The sequence below is a fragment of the Cyclopterus lumpus genome, chromosome 4 (assembly GCF_009769545.1).
Source record: "Cyclopterus lumpus isolate fCycLum1 chromosome 4, fCycLum1.pri, whole genome shotgun sequence".
Classification (NCBI taxonomy): Eukaryota; Metazoa; Chordata; class Actinopteri; order Perciformes; family Cyclopteridae; genus Cyclopterus; species Cyclopterus lumpus.
In genome coordinates, this window is record NC_046969.1 from 13,441,933 (window position 1) to 13,460,774 (window position 18,842).

Here is an 18,842-nt window from a genome sequence, read left to right on the forward strand (position 1 = left end):
TCACTTGAGCACCAAATGTGTATTAATCCTCGGCTGAAAATAGTTCCCGACAAATGAACAGTTTACTCCTGTTTGAGTGCCCAACTGTCTTAGGGAATTACTGAGCCTTATTCTCTCTTCAGTTTTAATAGATCTTTGTCTCCGGTGGTTGGAGCTAGTTGTTTGTTGAATGACAGACTCACACATTGTTACGTTCGATCATTCCATGGCAATAACACAAACCTACAGCCTTATCCTGTAAATGAAAAACATTCGGACTCATTCTGCTTGTTTCTTGATGAGGATTTAACATAATGTTCTTCTGTGTCTCAAATTCTACCACGGTTTTCCTTTTAGTGCTCACCGGTCCATCAATCCTAAACAATATGGATCAGACTACAACCTGTGGCAGACTTATAGACTCAGATACGGTCTGAGCTAAAATCATTTTAATGCATTTTGATAGATGCACTGCTGGGTGGTGAAGCCAGCTGCACAACATCACAGGAAGATGGATGAAGCACTGAGATATGTACGATTACACAAAAACAGTGGCACAAAATGTCAGACAGTTTTCCAGCCTGTGAAGAAAGACAGCAGTAATTTAAAACGGAGGTACTGTGAGGGGAAGACTATGTTTACATGGAGGCGGTTCTTCTGTATTAGCTCCTTCACTACCACCCTACATGTAAACAATGTCCCCGCCTGCATCTCATATGAGTCTCTCCATAGGCGGCGGCTGGGTGATGCTCCACATCTCAACCCGGGATCCCTCCTTCTCCTGCCGACTGGGACTGTAGGTTCCGTGGGTGGCCCGGCGGTTTAGCGCCACCACCAGGCTGACGGAGGCGAGAACGAGAACCAGCAGCAGGACGACAGATGCCAGACTGATGGACAGTAAGAGGTTAGAGGTCAAACCCTCAGAGGTCAACTGGAGGGAAAGAGGGAGAAATATTTAGTTTTAAAAAACATTGTTTATTTCTGTCGCAATCACACACACACACACACACCCTCACACACACACACACACACACACCCTCACACACACACACTTCTCCTCTCCTCACTGCTTTACACTACAACAGGCGCTCCACGTGAGCTGCCAAAGTGCTGATGGATGTGTTTCCCAGCTCAGCAGGTGGGTTGAGACCACCAGGAGCCTCGAGTTGCCGCAGAGTGAAACCTCCCTCCGTCTGCCGCCTCTCTCGCAGTTTGGCAACGGCCAGCGTCACCACTATCGCCAAGCAAACCAGACACGTGCCAGCACGGCAGCCACCCGCAAGCTGGATGGAGCCCGCTCCGTCTGTGGAGAATCACACACACACACACACACACACACACACACACACACAGGCAAGATGCTGCCTGATGATCCCATTAGCATGAACACTACCAGAAACTCACTCACACACCAAAAATAGCTCATAACTACCCTGCATGCAAACACAGAGTTCTGACCTCGCAAGTCAAACCCCCCGAATCAAGCTTCCAGTGCAACCGGTGAATGAGTGTTAATGCTCATTAACCAGCAGCAGATGCTTACATCAGTAGATCTGGTTGGTGTGATAGTCGTGACACAGAGTGGCTGCTTCAAGGGTTAGCAACAACAGCTGTAAGTATATGTATGTGTATAAGTATATTACATATACACACAATTTGGCTGACACTATCTCCATAACTAAAGCCTCTTAAATCTCAGAACTCAGCGAACTTTACACTGAGCAATCAACATGGTAACATAATTCTTGTAAAAATACAACCATCCATATCCTGAGGCAAAAAATAACTTATGCACTCATGCTCGACGCTGTAGACATTACGCTTTCTTTCCCTCGCTACAGGCTTTGTTGACTCCTGGAAAGTGCTTACCTGTCACTGCAGCATAGTTGGCTGTCAGAGTGAGTGTGACACAAGCGAGCCACTGCAGCCTGAAGCCAGGACCCGCCATCAGACACCGACTGCCACACACACAGACACGGAAATGTCTAACTAACCAGTCTCTAAGGTACAAGGTAAGGCCACCCTGAAGCCTCGGCAGAGCCGCTACACACACAGAGACGGCAGCAGTGCTTCCCTGCTGTCAGCACTATCAACCTGCTCTGTGTGTGTGTGTGTGTGTGTGTGTGTGTGTGTGTGTGTGTGTGTGTGTGTGCCTGCCAGATAAGCTGCTCTCATACGTTTCTGTGAAGCAGACCAAACTTCTGTGAATGCCACCAGCTCTCTGCTGAAACTGCACTTCAGTGCCAGATGCTGCTGTTTTCGCTGGCGAGGCACATTTCTCCCTCTGCTTCTCTCAAAGGATGGCCATATCACTGCCGACACTGAAAAACTGCTTTCCTCCCCCTCTTTCCTCACCATAAGGGCTACCTGTGCTTGCAAAGGACACTCACACACATACATACACACAGTAGAAAAATACTAAAATATTGTACAAAAACACGGGGTGGAACGGAGGACCCAAGTGTACGAGAGAGGAGTGCAACTGCACACTGACTGAATGGTCAAAAGGAACATGGCCTGCTACCATTGACACACTGAGGCGGAGGTCAGGGTGTTGTGCAGGCCACCAATGTCTGCACAAAAGGATAGGTTTCCCATTTTTCAAGTCTGTCGAACATCGACACTGTTTTGCTTTATTCATTTCACTTGTTCATATTGGCCCGTTAACAGAACCCTTCCTGATGTGACTCCAGTGTAAAGGATGGGGGGACAAAATAGGACAAAAGTATATTTAAATAGACCGTATGAACAGGAAGAAGGATTACAGCAAGCCATGTTTGTTTTTTGACGTGTAGTCAACATGCAGTTGCACGCCTCTCTCATAAACCTGCGTCCGCTCCTGCATCTTGTGTTTGGGATTTTTTGTGTTTAATATGAACCTATTCTTTGAAGGTGTAAGATAGGATAATGGGAGCATTTTGATTGGCTCTCAACATGACGAAGGCGACCCAACAGCATAAACAGTGGCGGGAGTGCTGACACAGCAGAACAGTGTTTACCTGAGGGGGAACCGGAAGGTGAGCGCTACGCTTCACAACAAAGCTTTCAGTGGGGAAGGCATTATCATCTGTAACCGCCATATGACAGCAGTGGAGAGCGGCGGCCATCACGTTCACATGCACTAAAAGCACGCATGGCCAGTCCGGCTATGTCAACAAAGCAAGGATCTCAAATAACAACACACATAGAGGAAGAGCAACTTCATTCTTTGCTCAGGTAGACATTACCTTGCCCCATCTTTACATAGATAATAGTTGTGTGCCGCCATGTTATTGCTCTGAATGTTAAATGCAGCTCCTTTAATCTTTTTTTGTCATGTTAAATGGTAGAAAGCCTTCCCTGTACTGCCTGACTACCCCAAACACTATAAAATAACCTCCGACCAGCAGCACTGTGCAGCTCTGTGCGCATGCTCTGTGTTTGACTCTTTGTGTGTCGATGAACTTTGGCTATTCTGGGATCTGCTCACACTACATCTTGTTAAGAGAGATCAAGTGTCTCTGTTTGGTGTCATGGTAACCACCTGACTTCGGCCTCCGCTCCTTTACTCACACACACTGACACAGTTAGGAAATCAATGAGAGGATTTGTACAGCAGTTAACCTTCAACTGAGGTTAGTCGTCTAGAGGAGAAAATGGAGGGAGGAGATTGGAAATGAAAGCAAAATGTGTGGTGATGAAAGAGACAACATATTTAAAGATGAAAAGAGGACAGAAGACAGACAAAGGCTGATACGAAGTTTTTTTAATTTGACAACAACAAAGACAGAGACATGATTTAAACCGAGACAAGACATGAGGACAGAATATGATGAAGGAAAGACAGACAAACAAGTCACCGTCAAACATGGATCATCCAGTACGATGTCAGCACAATGAGACTAAAAGACACAATCAAGTTCTTGATTGATTTATGGTGTTATGAAATGTTGACCACAACAGCACGGTGAATGTTGGTAAGTGCCGTTCAAGCAGAGCTGCAGAGGATTTTAGGCTTTCAATATATTTGTCTCAGTCAGGAAGGTGAAGAGGAAACTTACAAAACAACACACAGCAGTCAGTCAGTGAGCCGCCACAGCGCTCTGAATGCACATCAAGAACAAAGTTAGACATCTCGTCGTCTTCTAGCTCCGCGAGGCGCTTTTGTAACTACAACACCGTATTTGATAGTTCACACATTCCTCCGTGTGGAGCTCCCAAAATCCAGTTCAGACAAGACTGACAGGATATCTTCAGCGAGAAAGATTATAAATAAAACATATTCCATAATGTTCTTCACTGCTTCAGAAAGTTCTTTATTGAATGTAGTCCATCCTTTCCTTTAGACCACAGTAATTATATACGGCACTGTTTTGTTTGATCAATCAATTAGTCAATGAACTGCCAACAAGTTTAGGTAGATTAATAATATAATCTTTGAAGTGATTTAGGATGCAATTCTGTGATTTCATATTGTTTCAAATTAAAAAAATATATATTCAAGTTTTGGACTATTGGCCAGTCAAAACAAGCAGTTTGAGTGTGTTACTTTAGTTTTTAAACAATAAGTGAAAAAATCAAGACAATAATAAACAGAGGACTTTATAATGAACATGATCTTTAGTTGTCGCCCTAAAGTGTCATTTGTGTGTGTTGGTTTTGGAAGATATTATTGAATCTGTGATCTATAGCTACTTAAATAAGTAAAATAAATTGAGTAATATAGTAAATTACGATACTGAATAAGGTGCTTCTGATGACTAAAGTATAATTTTAAGGCACAGAAACAGCTCTGTGGTACCATTAACCTTGTCGAACTAGAGAAACCCCTAATGTGTGCTCTCATAAATAGCTGCTGATCCCCTGAGCTTTGTATTGGAAACCACTGGTCATTCTAATCTTTTATGATCAATCAGTCACTCACACACACATTCACTGACAAACTTGCAAACCCTATTCTGCACCCACTTTTCTCAGTCCCAAAAACAAATGCAGAGACACACACACACACACACACACACACGCACACACACACACACACACACACACACACGCGCACACACACACATTCAGTCATTGCCTCCCCAGTCCACCTCTGGCTCATCGTCCAGCCTGAGGATGAGGTAAGAAAGCAGCTGGAAGAGGTTCTGCCACAGCAGCACAGCCACGTAAAAGTAAATGTCGCTTACGTCCGTCTGGCACGTGTCTCCAGCGAAGCTCATGTCGCACACGCACACAAACTTGTTGACGAGGTTGCGGCAGTAGCCTCCATTTAGACAGGGGTTGGACTTGCACTCATCCACCTCTTGCTCACACCTAACAATACAGAGTCACAGGTCAGTCAGGTCACACCCATGTCATGGAAGTGACCACTTATAGTTATCGTTATACAGTTTGTTCTGAAGAAGAAAAAAGGCAGAGGAAGCTGCTGCAGCTGCACACAGCTGGTGAAGGACTCAGTGATTGTGAAGCATGAATGAAGCAGCTGATGCTAATCAGCTAATGTGTTCTCCACAAACTCATGCTACGCTGCGTAGATAAATCAGTCTTAGTATCTCAGTTGGCTGTGGAGGCATTTTACTCATTTACAGGTCGGGCCTTTCATTTAATAATATTAATATATGTTTCTTTCCTACCGGTGTCCAATGAAGCCAGGCGGACAGTCACAGTACAGATCTCTGTCAGTGCAGTTGCCTCCATTGAAGCAGGTGTAGTTTCTGGTGTCATCGCCGCACACAGAAACAGGCAGCTTAGGCCGTCTGGTTACAGGAGACAGGCAGACATTTAAGAGGGTTATTACATGTGTTGTTTGTGTTGTATTTAAAGCCGTAGTACCAGAGGTATTGAGGCGTTTTATGTTTTTACGTCCGCCGGAAGCAGAAGGATCAGCCAAGCTGGAGCTGTATTGTTCAGCTTGCTGCAGCTCCCCACAGGGGAGACGCAGAGGCTTAGGACAGGACCAGGTTAATAACGTTAAAGTCCTCTGGCCACTATTCACCAGCAGGAGGTCAAATCACATGTACAGGAATGAAAAAGACAATCATTTGCTTTAACCTTCTGACAGCAGTTCTGTTTCAAAATGTTATGTATTTGTTGTCAATTCATCCATTGACGGTTACAAAATACTGTAGTCTTTACTTTGAAAAGCGTACAATTTTTGGAGGTGAAGTTTAAATTTAGAGGAATCATTTTGATCTACAGCTGTCACTCATTTGAAACGGTTGGTATCTCATTTCAAGACAAACGATGTCACAGGCAGTGTTAATATTAGCTTTGCTTGGCATTTTGTTGCACACAGCCAAACAAAAAAACAGGAGACATTATACATGACATTTGAGAGATGAATATCTAACAGGAAACAAATAGCTAACACCTGAGAAATAGGAGGAAGAAAAAGACTTACACATTTCTGACAACAATGTACCACGGAATCTCTTCAATACGTTCACTGGAGAGAAACAGAAAGGAAGACGGGGAAAGGGGGTAGAAAGAAACACAAACAAAAAGAAGTCATTTTGATGAAAACTTTACAGCGTAGATGTTCCCAGTAAAAGGTGATGTGCAGCTTGTCTTAGCGAGACACTTGCAAAGGTTTTCCTTGTGCAAAAGAGGCCAAATGCAAGAGGCTGTGTGTTTACAGGATAAATGCTCGGAGGCGTTCCCCTGCTGGTTCTCCGAAGCAAACGGGAGATGACAGGGGAAAGAAACTGGCGCTGAACCAGAGAGGTTTGTGTAGTGAGACACCACAGCAGACTGAGGCCTTTTCTGGCTGACACTAGAATAGAAATGCAACATCTGAGACGCTCACAGCAGGCGTGGTTGAAATGCTGAACAGAGGCAGCGATGTGGAAACATTTATATTGAAGGACTTTATTTGTGTTTTAGTGTGGTCCCTTGTTTGTGCAAATTGGAGCATTTATTTATGTATGTATGTTGTGTTTACTAAGTACCTGAGCTCCAAAAACTGTTAGCAGAAGAGAAAAGTTTTCTTCAGAGCATACATATTTATCTGGCAATGTTTAATGCAAGCCTTTGGCAGTCAGCAGAAATTGACTACGCCGTTTTATTCTATTATTTCTAGTTCTATTTTGAACTTACATGCAAAGGGAGCCAGTGTAGTTCTCAGGGCAGAGGCAGGCGTACCTGTCTGGCCCATGCAGACAGGTGCCTCCGTGGGCACACAGGTGATTCTCACACATATCCACCTCCTCATCACAGTCATCCCCTGCGTAACCTGCCACACAGGTGCAGTCGTAGGTTATCCCGTTCACGCTACAGTTGCCGTGAACGCAGGGACTGGAAGCGCATGTGTCGGTGAAGAAGCTGCAGCGTCTCCCTTCCCAGCCCGCGGCGCAGCTGCAGTTGTAGGTGTTGAAGAGGTCCTGGCACTGCCCTCCGTTCAGGCAGGGGTTGGGCTCGCACACGGGGCCCCCGCTGCAGCCGAGGAGCGGCGGCTGCTGTGACGTCTGGATGAACTGCTCCTCCTGCAGACGTGGGAGGTTCACATCAGAGGAGCTGAAGTAAGGCAGGGCAATGCCACCTAGCTCTACTGTGCCCAGGCAACCAGCTAGGGACCACCCAGCATCAGGGGCCATGCCCCCTAAGAAGATGTCCACCCCCTGCCTGAGGAAGTTCAGGTTGCCTCCTTGGCTCCTGGAAATGCCGGCGTCCTCTATTTCTTCATCCAGCACCAGAGTCCAGCGGGAGGTTGGTGCCCATGGCGCTGTCATGAACAGGTGGACGCTGTGCCACTCGCCATCACTGACACTCGTCCTGCTGCTGAGACTGACCGTGGTAACACCCTGCTCTCCCTCCTCCTCCTCCTCTCCGGTGGGACTCTGAAGTTCCATGAAGAGGAAACCTCCTTGGACGGAGAGTGTAATGAATGCTGAGCCCTTCTCTGCGTGGACAATAGCTGTGTTGCGCTTTCGTGTGCGTAGGTTTAGGGAGAGGTTAGTTAGGTTGCGGGATATGTGACCGTTTCCCCGGTAGGACAACACAGTGCCGTCATTCAGGAAGGTTGCATTGGAGTAGCCTAGGAGATTGGAGAGAATATATGTTTTGTATATTTGTTTACACATTTACACACACACTTTGTTGCACCATTAAAACCCTTTTGTCGGTGGGCTTCTTGTTTGGATTAGGCTTTATGTATGACAATACCACAAAAAACATATGGTGTTATTACAGCATGGCATCGAGCTGTTTTATAACACTGCAAGGCAACAAGATGGGGTAATCTGTCGGAAATATCCGTAACAAGCAGGTATCCTCGTAATCACTGTACATGTGAGGTTTATGAGACAGTAATCCCAACAAAAGATAAACTGGCCTCAGGCCAATCCTGCTTTACGGAGCACATAGAATATACTGTGAGGGCGGATTGAGGCCAGATGGCCGATATAATCAAGCGTGTTGTAACATCCGGTTACATAGTGGCCAATTAAGTCAACAATGACCAAATCTACAAAACAAGGTTTAGATTAGGTAACTTAACCTAAATGTAATGCAAGTCTAAAAGGTAAACAACTCTGTGTCTGGGTTTAATAGCTTTTATGTAACTCAGAAATTATAGAACAGGGAAACACACTTTACCACTATGGAAGCCCATTTCTGCCACTGTGATGAAAGAAATATATATATATATATATATATATATATATATATATATATATAAGAAGGAAGTATCTAAAAAATAATTACTTAGTATCTGAAAATTATGTGAAACGTTCTTATTATTTGGTGATATTAAGTCAACATTATTGAGAAATGTTCTCATTATTTTGAGATAATAACTGACTATAATGACTTACAGGACTTGGACATTCGAACAGCTCTGCTTATAACTTACATTCATAACCCTGGTTCAGCATCCTGCACTCTGAGTCCGTGGAGCAAGGTGACAGCTCGCACCACCTGACTTCTTCACAGCGCGGCCCTGCTGTCTTGGGGGGGCAGGTGCATTTGAAGTCATCCCACATGGAGTAACACATCCCACCATTTAGACAAGGGTTCGTCTGAGGATGAAACATTGACACGGGGGCTTTTACCAAATAATATCTCATATCCTTACACTTAATATGAGATGTAACTATGTATGAATTGTATCTATATGATGTCATGAGTGAGGTTACAACAAATCAAAGCTTTTTACTCACAGCACAGGCATTGTCGCCTGAACATCCAGCAGTCACATTTTCCCTGAGCTCCAGAGGATAAGATCTCGCTGAGGTGCCCAACCCAAAGAACTGCAGCTGCCTGTCGTTGATCCTCAGGTCCTGAATACAGCCTTTAAAATATCCACCGAACACTGAAGTGGTCCAACTCTCCAACAGACCCCCCACATACACAGCGTGTCCTGCTTGGACATCGACTGCTGTGACTTCCACATCGGCCTGTTTCTCCGCTGCCACATACAGAGACATACGGTGCTCCGCCACCTCTAAACTCACAAAGTGGACTTCCCCGTCATCAATCGCACTCTCTGCCTTCAGACTCTCAAAGTTATTCAGCTGAACTGTGACCTTGCCATCCTCCAGCCACATGTGCAGGTACTGGCTGCTGCTGTTGGCGAGCGCCAGGAGGAGTCCGTGGTGCCTCCTTGTACGCAGGAAGAGGGAGATGGAGAAGTCTTCATCCAGATCATCGGTGACAGTGAACGCTGCATAACTGTGAGAGTCCTCATTCCCAAAGCGTGCGGTCACGTGTTCTGCAAAAAGGAGAACATGTGAATAAGATGCAACACAAAATGTTTTAGATGAAAGAGAAAAATGACTTGGCTGGGTGTCAACATCTAGAAAACAAATCTTTTTCAACTGGAATGTTCACAGTGTTTTCATAACTCTAGAATATAATTTATTTTCAATCTTCTGAGTGAAATCAGTATAAGAAAATCGATAGCATGTGAGATAACAAAAAGAGCTTACTCTTACAAATCTGTGAGACTAAAATTAACACCATTTATTTAAAGCTAAAGCAGAGAGGACTAACAGTGTATGACAGGTCATATAAAAACCTTATGAATGCATTTTATTTGTTGGTATTGAGTGGCAAATTCAAACTACAACTTCCTTTTTATTATTTAGATTTGGATGTTTTGTATTTTGTATTCAACTGTCTACTCTTTCCTTGCATGTTTGTCGTATTTCCAAAATAGAATTGTATCCTTAATCCAGTGCGTCAGATAAGAGGATCTCATGCGTTCGCCCTTTACTGGCTTTTGACTGGCCTCATCTCTCCCCCTTATCTTCTGTTACAGCGACTGAGGATGTTATTTAATTACCCACTTAAGACATTTGGTGAAAATTACGTGGTACTCTTCTGAAAACTCAATTAATCAGGTTTTCTCAAAAAGTCCCATTTCTGCATTCGATGATTATCCCAAACTTTACTTAATTTGTGTTGTGTGAGTGAAAAAAAGAATCTAGTTTAAAGGGACTACTAGCAAAAACACAAAAATTCACAACCTCGCCCCTCATACCTTTCCATTGGGGCCTTCTCCATTGCTGCTCCCTCCCTCTGGAACTCTCTCCCCCATCACCTCAGACAGCACTTAAATCTCATTTGCCTGTGATAATAGTTTTTATTTTGTTATTTTGGTTCTCACTATTGTCCTCTTTCTTGTTTTGCTGTTGCTTCTATTGTTTATCTTTACCATGTATAGTGCCTTGAGTACCTTTTAAGGCGCTATACAAATAAAATGTATTGTTATCTTTTACACTGTGTTGCTGCTATTTGACTGTCTATTACTTCACAGCTGTGAACATACCTTCCTCACAGTCCTGCCCCTCATAAGGCCTCGGGCATCGGCACTGGTAGCTCTGCCACTGGTTGACACACTTTCCTCTGTTTTGGCAAGGCACGTCCAGGCAGCGGTCCCTGTGACTGCAGCCAGGGGACACATTAACAGCAGAGTCGCTTCGCCAGTCCTCGGGGACGACGAGCTGCCAGTCCACAAACACATCCTGCATGCAACCAATAAATGCTGGAAGTGGAGAGTCTTCATTGGGGCTGTTTGAGTCCTGAAGCAATCCTCCAATGAAAGTGTCCTGAGGAGGTGACACCAGCCTGGCCAGGGGGCTTTGGACTGGGGCCACCTTGTGACATGACTGGCTCCCACAGCTCACAGCATCACCCAAGAGTGTCAGACTGAGCATCCCACTTTCTAGCACAGCCTTCACAGAGTGCCACTCTCCATCTGTGACATTGTGTGGGAGCTCCAGGACCTGGTTTGGGCTTTCTGCCCCAGCAGAGACCTCCTTCCTCAGTGAGAGACGAAGCTGCCCTTCGTCCAGCTCCAGTCTCAGCAGCAGCCCGCTGCTGTTCCACTGGACCAACAACGCTCTGGGCAGAGTAGTCTTGAAGCTGAGGGTGATGTTGCAGGACTCTACGGTATCGACCTGGGGACTCTGCAGCAGCACGTAGCCCCTGCGTTCAAAGGAGAAGGTGGTGGGGGTCTGACAGAGGGGTCCAGTGTACCCAGGTGAGCAGGAACAGGTGTATCCCTGAGTCCCATCCAACAAGAAAGGAGAGCAGGAGCCTTGGTTCTGGCATTCATGTCCCTCACAGCCCACTAGCCTCACATCACAGTGTAAACCACCATAGAGGACACCATCATGGCTCTGTTTGAGGCAGTGGCAAATGTAGCCTTCAACTTGGCTCTCACACCTGCCCCCATTCTGGCAGAGAATGGGATCACACTCGTTTATCACCTCCTGGCAGAGGGAACCTGTCAGTAGAAAAATATAAAGTCACACCAAGCTTGTGTTTTTGCAGCAAGAGAAGAACTCTGTTACTGCTGCCTTTATACAACGCATGCAATGTAATTCTGCTCACTGAAGAGGAAATGATTGTCATTATTCTTGTTCAGTGGTCTTGTAAGAAATAGATGTGGGTTTATGACAAACAAGTCACATTCATATGCTTGGACATTATGGGAGCAAGTTACATTAAAAAAACAAAGGAAATGTCCATCGTTTTCATTTCCATTTTTCTACCCTATTTTGCAAACTCATCATATGTATATCATGGTTCCTGTTTTATCAAATTTCTTTGGTGCCTTGGATACACCTGCCAAGTCAAGTTAGCATCACCTGTTGCCAAACTGCCAGGGAAATTACTCCTAGTTGTCTATGCTGGTGGTTTGTTTTACTGCGTACACCTGCAGATACCACCATACCTAACTATTACTTATCCATGTGTTATCTTTACAACATTGTTTATCTGCTGTTTTTCTCCAGAAATCTTGTAATGTGTTGGTTGCTATCTACATTTAAAATGTGTACAGTAGACAAATGGTTAGATTTAAAAGCTAAAACAAATTAAATAAGTTGGCACATATGGAGTAATAAGTTATATATATGTTACATAGCACAACACAGCATACTGTAGAAAAATACAGTAACAACAGGTGTATTTGTTTTATATTGGTAAAAGAAAAGATAATCAAACACAGGAATTAAATACCTATTACGTAATGATATACTAAATATCTATTTATACAGAAACATCTTCTGATGTTACCTGATCCAAGCAACAAAATCCCCCAAATCCATGGTGCGGGTGTCCACATCATGCCGTCACTTTTCCCCCAGGATAGCCTCAAACTTGTCTAACTGCACCATATTAATGTGTGTGTGTACACGCCATTCCAGTGGAGCTCTGCTCTGTTTCTACTTCTCTACAAGAACATAGGGCTGAGTGGCTCCAGTCAGGAGACCAGCAAAGCCAGATCCTGGGGATTAAACTAATGCTATTTAGCCACCTTACTGAGTCAATGCCACAGCGACTTGGCACAGAGTAAATTTTTAGAACACAACTCTCAGCAGCCAACAGCTCACAGTCTTACCTCATTGTTATATCAAGTCTTGTGTAAGGAGAAAAAAAACAGGATTTTCTGCTTTTGCAACTGAACTATAACAATGTAAAGCTTCTCTGGGCATCAAAGCACCAACAATATACTCTGCATATGTCAATGTTATTATGTGGAGTATTGTCAATTGTAAATAGACTATAGCATCTTTCATCTATTAAAAAAATGGCGACATGCTAAAAGGGGAAATAGTGAGTGCACCCTTCTAGTTCTGTACATAATTTACCCATTCACCCTGCTATTGCTCCAGTCAGAAACGGCTTATTCCCTTCATCAGACTGCACATACTGTGAGATATGTGTAAGACATAATACACTCAGTTTGGTTAATCAGAATAGATTACCAGTCGATCCTAGAGGACAGCTGCAGATGTAGCCCGCAGCATGCTGCTGGTCATATTGTTCAGGAAGCAGAGGCTCACTGCCATACAGAACCTGCCACGACCTCTCAATGCAGCGGCCTCCATGCATGCAAGGGCTGCTGCCACACTCATTGATGTCAACATCACACCGGCGGCCCTCAAACCCTGGAATGAGGAAGTCAGATAGTGTTTCTGATGGGAATAATACATACGATTGACAACACATAGTAGATTAAGTAAAAGTGCCAGAATGTTAGTTTGTATGCAGCTTCATGCGGTTGTAATCTTGATAATGCCCGGTGTTGACTGCTGTTTTCAGTATACGTCTGTCTTTGCTCACTCTTTCACCAGCACTTGCCTCAATCTCTGTTTACTAATTATTTTCTCTCATACTCTTACCGCCACCTGTTCTCTTACCAAACTACCCAGTGTCTCTAAACCTTAAAAAAAGACTGTAACTCAGAAATACAATCTTTTCCCTGTTGACTGAGTGAGAAAGTGCTTCATGTACCTGGCCAGCATTCACAGCTGTAGTTGCCCTGGTTGTCCTTACAGGTGGCGCTGTTTAAGCAGGGATCAGAGAGGCACGGCGGCAGTGGCGTCTCACAGAGTCTGCCAGTGAAGGCTGTATGAGAGCAGTCACAGCTGTAGCTGAGATGATCACATTAGTGACAATATTTAACGTATTTCCTCAAGTCTGTGTGAACAAGTTTAACATATTTCAAACAGAAATTTTGTTTTAATAAACTTCGCAAAAGCTACAATTTCTTATTTCCAACGACTGTCTGGGCCACTTACTCGTTCTCCGCGTCTACACACAGAGCCCCATTTTGGCACGGCTGCTCTTGGCACTCGTCAATGTTGATTTCACATCGCAGTCCTTGGAAACCAGGCAGGCAGGTGCAAGAGGAGCTACGGGCGTAGTCATGGCAACTGCCGCCATTGAGACATGGCTGTGATTGACACTCATCAATCGGGACTTCACACGTGGGTCCTGTGAAAATCAAAGCAGTTCTGATGTCAGAGGGCGAGTGAGCCCGCTCCACAGACTGGGGGGCAGGGGGTCAAAATGAGCAAAGCTTTCATGTGGTCTGGCTGTGATCCTGAGTGGATCCTCACAGCAAGCTGGCTTCTGCAGCTGTTTGCAAAAACAAGGCATTGTAGACAATATATGTTTGAATGCATCCCTGCACAACAAAACATCGTTGTGCAATGTAGGAAAAAGATGATGAGAATGAAAGTTGAACAATGAAGTACAACTTACAAGACATGACTGCCTAAATGCAGTAAATGAACAAAAAGGGTGAGTCCCTAAATCTATTTTGCATGTGTTATGATGCTCTCAGGCTCTTATCAGTAGATTAATTCATGATTGGGGTTCAGTTAATCTAATATTTATAAGCATGGGTAGTTTTGGGGTTGTTAGAAACATAAAAGAATATAAAATAAACATAAGACCCAGACATCCAGAAATACAATAGAGGTAAATTGCATCCCAATAAGAGATTTCATAAATCATCACATTAGATGTTGTTAGTTGAGATTTTACACTTTACTACTCCAAATTACATTAAAATAATCAGAAACCATATTGAATTCTCACTTGACCAGACTTATTTGAAAACAAGAGTCTACAGTCATGTTAGCAGCTCTTTAACAACATGGATGACCTATGTTTAACCCCATTCAACGTTTCACACATTTATTAAAATTCATCCAAAACAGAGGTTAGACATTGGTGTGTGTAAGCACCGTTGTTTTCTCTATCAATCTAAATTGGCTATAGGAATCCTTATCATAAAGCCCTTTGTTAATTCAGCATTGAAATGATGTGGCCTCACTCTTAAGATGCTCTAGGGAGACCAAGCACGGTTCTTTCCACTCACCAGTGAACCCCGGAGAGCACAGACAGGAGAACCGGCCCACTCTGTCCACGCATGTGGCTCCGTTCCTACAGGGCTGTGAAACACACTCATTCACGTCAATCTGACAGTGAGCCCCCTGGAACCCCGGCACACAGAAGCACGAGTAGCCGTCCCCCCGGATTCTGCATATCGCCCTGTTTTGACACGGGTTTGGAGAGCAGTGATCCACTGGGGAAGGCAGCCTGTCAGGAAATGCACCTATGAACAGATCACATTTAGAAATATTGATATCACAGAACATCATTGCTTTACTTCTCATAATAATCAATTTAGTCTTGAAGCAAAGCAATGGTTTGACTAAAAGTACATAAGTGACTCATGATAAAATGCACTCTGTATAACATCTTGTTCCCGATTGCTAAGCTTTAGATTAGGTCATTTGCTGCCTTTCTGTTGCTTTGATAAAAACAATCCAGCAGCTGTCAGTACAAGGGCTTTAAATTTAAGAGCCTCTCAAGGCGTCATGGCCGACTGCCATGGTAACCAATTACACTGTTTGGCTTTGGCGTTCAATCTATTTCCATGGCAACTGCATCTGACCTGAAGATTTGAAGCATTTACTTCTTCACACTTAATGGTGTGTTTTGATCAGCAGGACATTAAAGCCACGCTGCTCTGGGTTTAGGTCTCATTTCTATCAATGCATGCTATACATACTGATGAGGGGATCAGCACTTGATCCTCCCCAGTGACCGCAATGAAAGCAATTATGACTTAATCATGTGCGTCTTAAAAATAGGGTTGTTTGTTTCTTTAATTTAGACCTTTTTTAATGATCATAAAATGTATCTCACATTTAAAAAAATAAATATTATTGCATTTCAAGGATTCTTATTTCATCATAGCACTACTGCACCTTGTCTTTTATATTAAAACAATAGAAATAGAACAGAAAGTGCACTAAACAAACAGAATCCACCGATGAGATCCAAACATTAGAGTTCACAACTTTACTGTAAATAGACTCCACCAGACTTCCCTGGTAAAAGTGGGCATTTGTTTATTAGTTAGAAGCTTTAGAAATATAGCTGATAACTCAGGCATTAGAATGTGCAATATTTGTAAGATGGTATTTTCTATAATCTTGGTTAATTTCTCAAATCTCAAAAAAGGCAACTGCATTTTAAAAACCCTCACACATCAATAATATAGAAAATATATAATAAATATATAATATATAATAAATAATTAGAATTATAATAAAATAATAATATAATAATTCTGCATTTGTTCCAAAACTTAACTGAAGCTGTTCCATACTTACAATGATTAAAATATTTAAATGAATGATGTAATTTGTCATTGCTGCATTATTACATTGGATTGACTCTTGATAACTCGAGTATATGGATTTGAGCAATGTGAGGCGGCACATCATTATATTATGAAGATGTACCCATGAGTTGGTCAAGCAAGATCTAAAGGGTTAAAAAGTTTCACTGTGACCTAAAAAACAAACTTCTTGACAACCTCAACCCTATAATGCTGCATTCCATATTGCTTCACTGCTGACATACATCGGGTTTACCTTGAGACAAATAGCTACCACGAGGCATCTGAAAATTGGCATACTTCAGGCAGAACAAATGGGACCAGCTCAGAGACAGCAATCCTCATAATTTATGTAATGTGCATAAGGGGCCACAGATGCATGATGCCACAAAAAGATGGCTTCAAATCAGCTGGAGAAGTGTTGCCTCTATTAGATGATAATCAGACTGAACCACATTTGAAAGTATGTTTTGCATGATGGGTGCAAGACAGAGTTAACATCATTATGCTGCTTGGATTATACACACGTAGCCACATTGATATGAAGAGATATTCCATCAATATTCTTCACAGATGATAATGGCGCACAGTAATCATGCCTCAAGAGCACAATCAAGCTGAGGACAGACTACAAAGAAGTACAAGAGTGCAATTACAATTGCTGCTCCATTTTCACCAACTCAGGCACCAATCTTCCATCATTGGTGGAGGTCAATCAATTCCTCAGACAGTTGTCAGAATTCTCCAGGAGCAGCTTATACATGTCTAGACTTGGACTTGGAGGTATGGGCCGATTGTCCTGGGGGTCTGATGGAGATCATGGGTATCAGTGGTGATGCTCTGACCATATATCTATATCAGCTCTCATTACAACAAGGATCCGCCAGTAAATGCAGACCAGATTAGAGGCACGTTGCACTTGTCCAGTAGCTATGTTATGTGTAAACATAGACTCTCATAACAATGGAGAAAAAAAAGACTATCATGTATATCTTGGGAAACCATGACAAGTGCTCTCTGATGTAAGATTTGCTGTTTACTAAATCCAGTGGTCTTCAGTATGGCCCTGAGTTCAGACGATGCAGAGCCTGGCTTGTTGCCTGTTTGGGACACAGCCCAGCCAACCACACATCCCCTCCCACAGCATGTAAGGCTTTTTTCATATGCAAATGTATTCTAAGGGTCTTTGTTTGGTCCTATCTGGAGGCCCTCCAATAGCACATGTGGGGCACCTGACAGATGCATGTCGCTGGTGTAGCTGTCTGTCTGTTTGTTTCAGTGGTGATAAGAAGACAGGTTATTGTTAGGTGTTTTATAGAGCCACTGAGACATATAGTCCATCACTTGTCCACACACTCCCAACCCCCCAATCCTCACACCCCCTCATGGGTCACTACGTTGCTCACCATTGTAAGATTTCTGTTTGTCCATAGAAGATGTGCAAAGATTACCATATAGGCAAAGATGTCAACTCTCACAGTCTTAATTGATATTCTAAACATGGACTGTTAAAATGCAAGCCAATTCTTAGACTCATTCAAAACACAGAAGCTGGTATCTATCTTTACACTGTTTTATTTAATTTTAAGGTTTAAGGAAACTTTGCAAATAAAGTGTTAATAAAACAAACGTTTTAAAATTAGTCTTGTATCCAACTTGCAGGCACGAGAGCAAGCATCCTGTGGGGAATTGAGAGTTGCAATACCAACTGAGTCTAGTTCAGCAGGTGTTCAAATGCAAAAAAAATCTATGAAATACGGAAATGATGATGATGATGATGATACAGCTCAGCATCACATCAAACGAGTAGGCCTTTCCTTGGTAAACAACTGAAACTCAACTCATAACCAAGGGAGAAGAAGCAGTCACTTACCTCCTATCACCAACAGTGATGAAATGAGAATTGCGCATGCAAGTAATTCAAAATTATGACAGCGAATTAAATCCATAATCGTCACAGGAAATCATCCTGATCGTTGAGTTGAAGTCTTGTCGTACACGGATCTCTCAGCGCCTGCCTGCTGCGACTCATCTGCTGTCAACTCCAGATCCACTTGATGCACACTCTTGATGGAATAATAATCCAAAAGACCACCGCGTGGCGTTGAACACGCACCCTCCCGCGCAGAGTGGGCAGTGACGAATCACATGGGAGGGAGTTATCAGAAGGATAACTGATGTTTAGGAATAACATTTAAACATCACATAAATGGGTTTAGATACTCAGGAGTACCCACATGTTATCATTTATGTGTAGGCTACATTAAGGTGTGTCTATGTTGTGCTCTATTTATGAACTGATTACAAAACGCGTGTAGACAAATAAAGAGAGACCTATATCCCGTGTTTTATAGTCAGGTCATGAACGGAGCACAAACACAAACATGCATTAATAAATTGATAAAACCAAACTATATATATATTTTTTTATTTCGTAGCTACATTTATATTCAGG

General features: G+C 43.2%; 1 protein-coding gene across 1 annotated transcript; it reads right to left on the bottom strand.

The window, feature by feature from the left end:
• Nucleotides 1-542: 542 nt before the first annotated feature.
• Nucleotides 543-18,626, bottom strand: crb1 (crumbs cell polarity complex component 1). Its single transcript, XM_034530387.1, is given in 14 exon segments — nucleotides 543-910; nucleotides 5,148-5,274; nucleotides 5,595-5,717; nucleotides 6,362-6,406; nucleotides 7,057-7,993; nucleotides 8,810-8,975; nucleotides 9,117-9,667; nucleotides 10,727-11,686; nucleotides 13,173-13,355; nucleotides 13,702-13,841; nucleotides 13,989-14,184; nucleotides 15,077-15,313; nucleotides 18,261-18,453; nucleotides 18,621-18,626. Coding segments are annotated over 14 exon segments (4,083 nt in total). The 3' UTR covers nucleotides 543-691.
• Nucleotides 18,627-18,842: the final 216 nt, after the last annotated feature.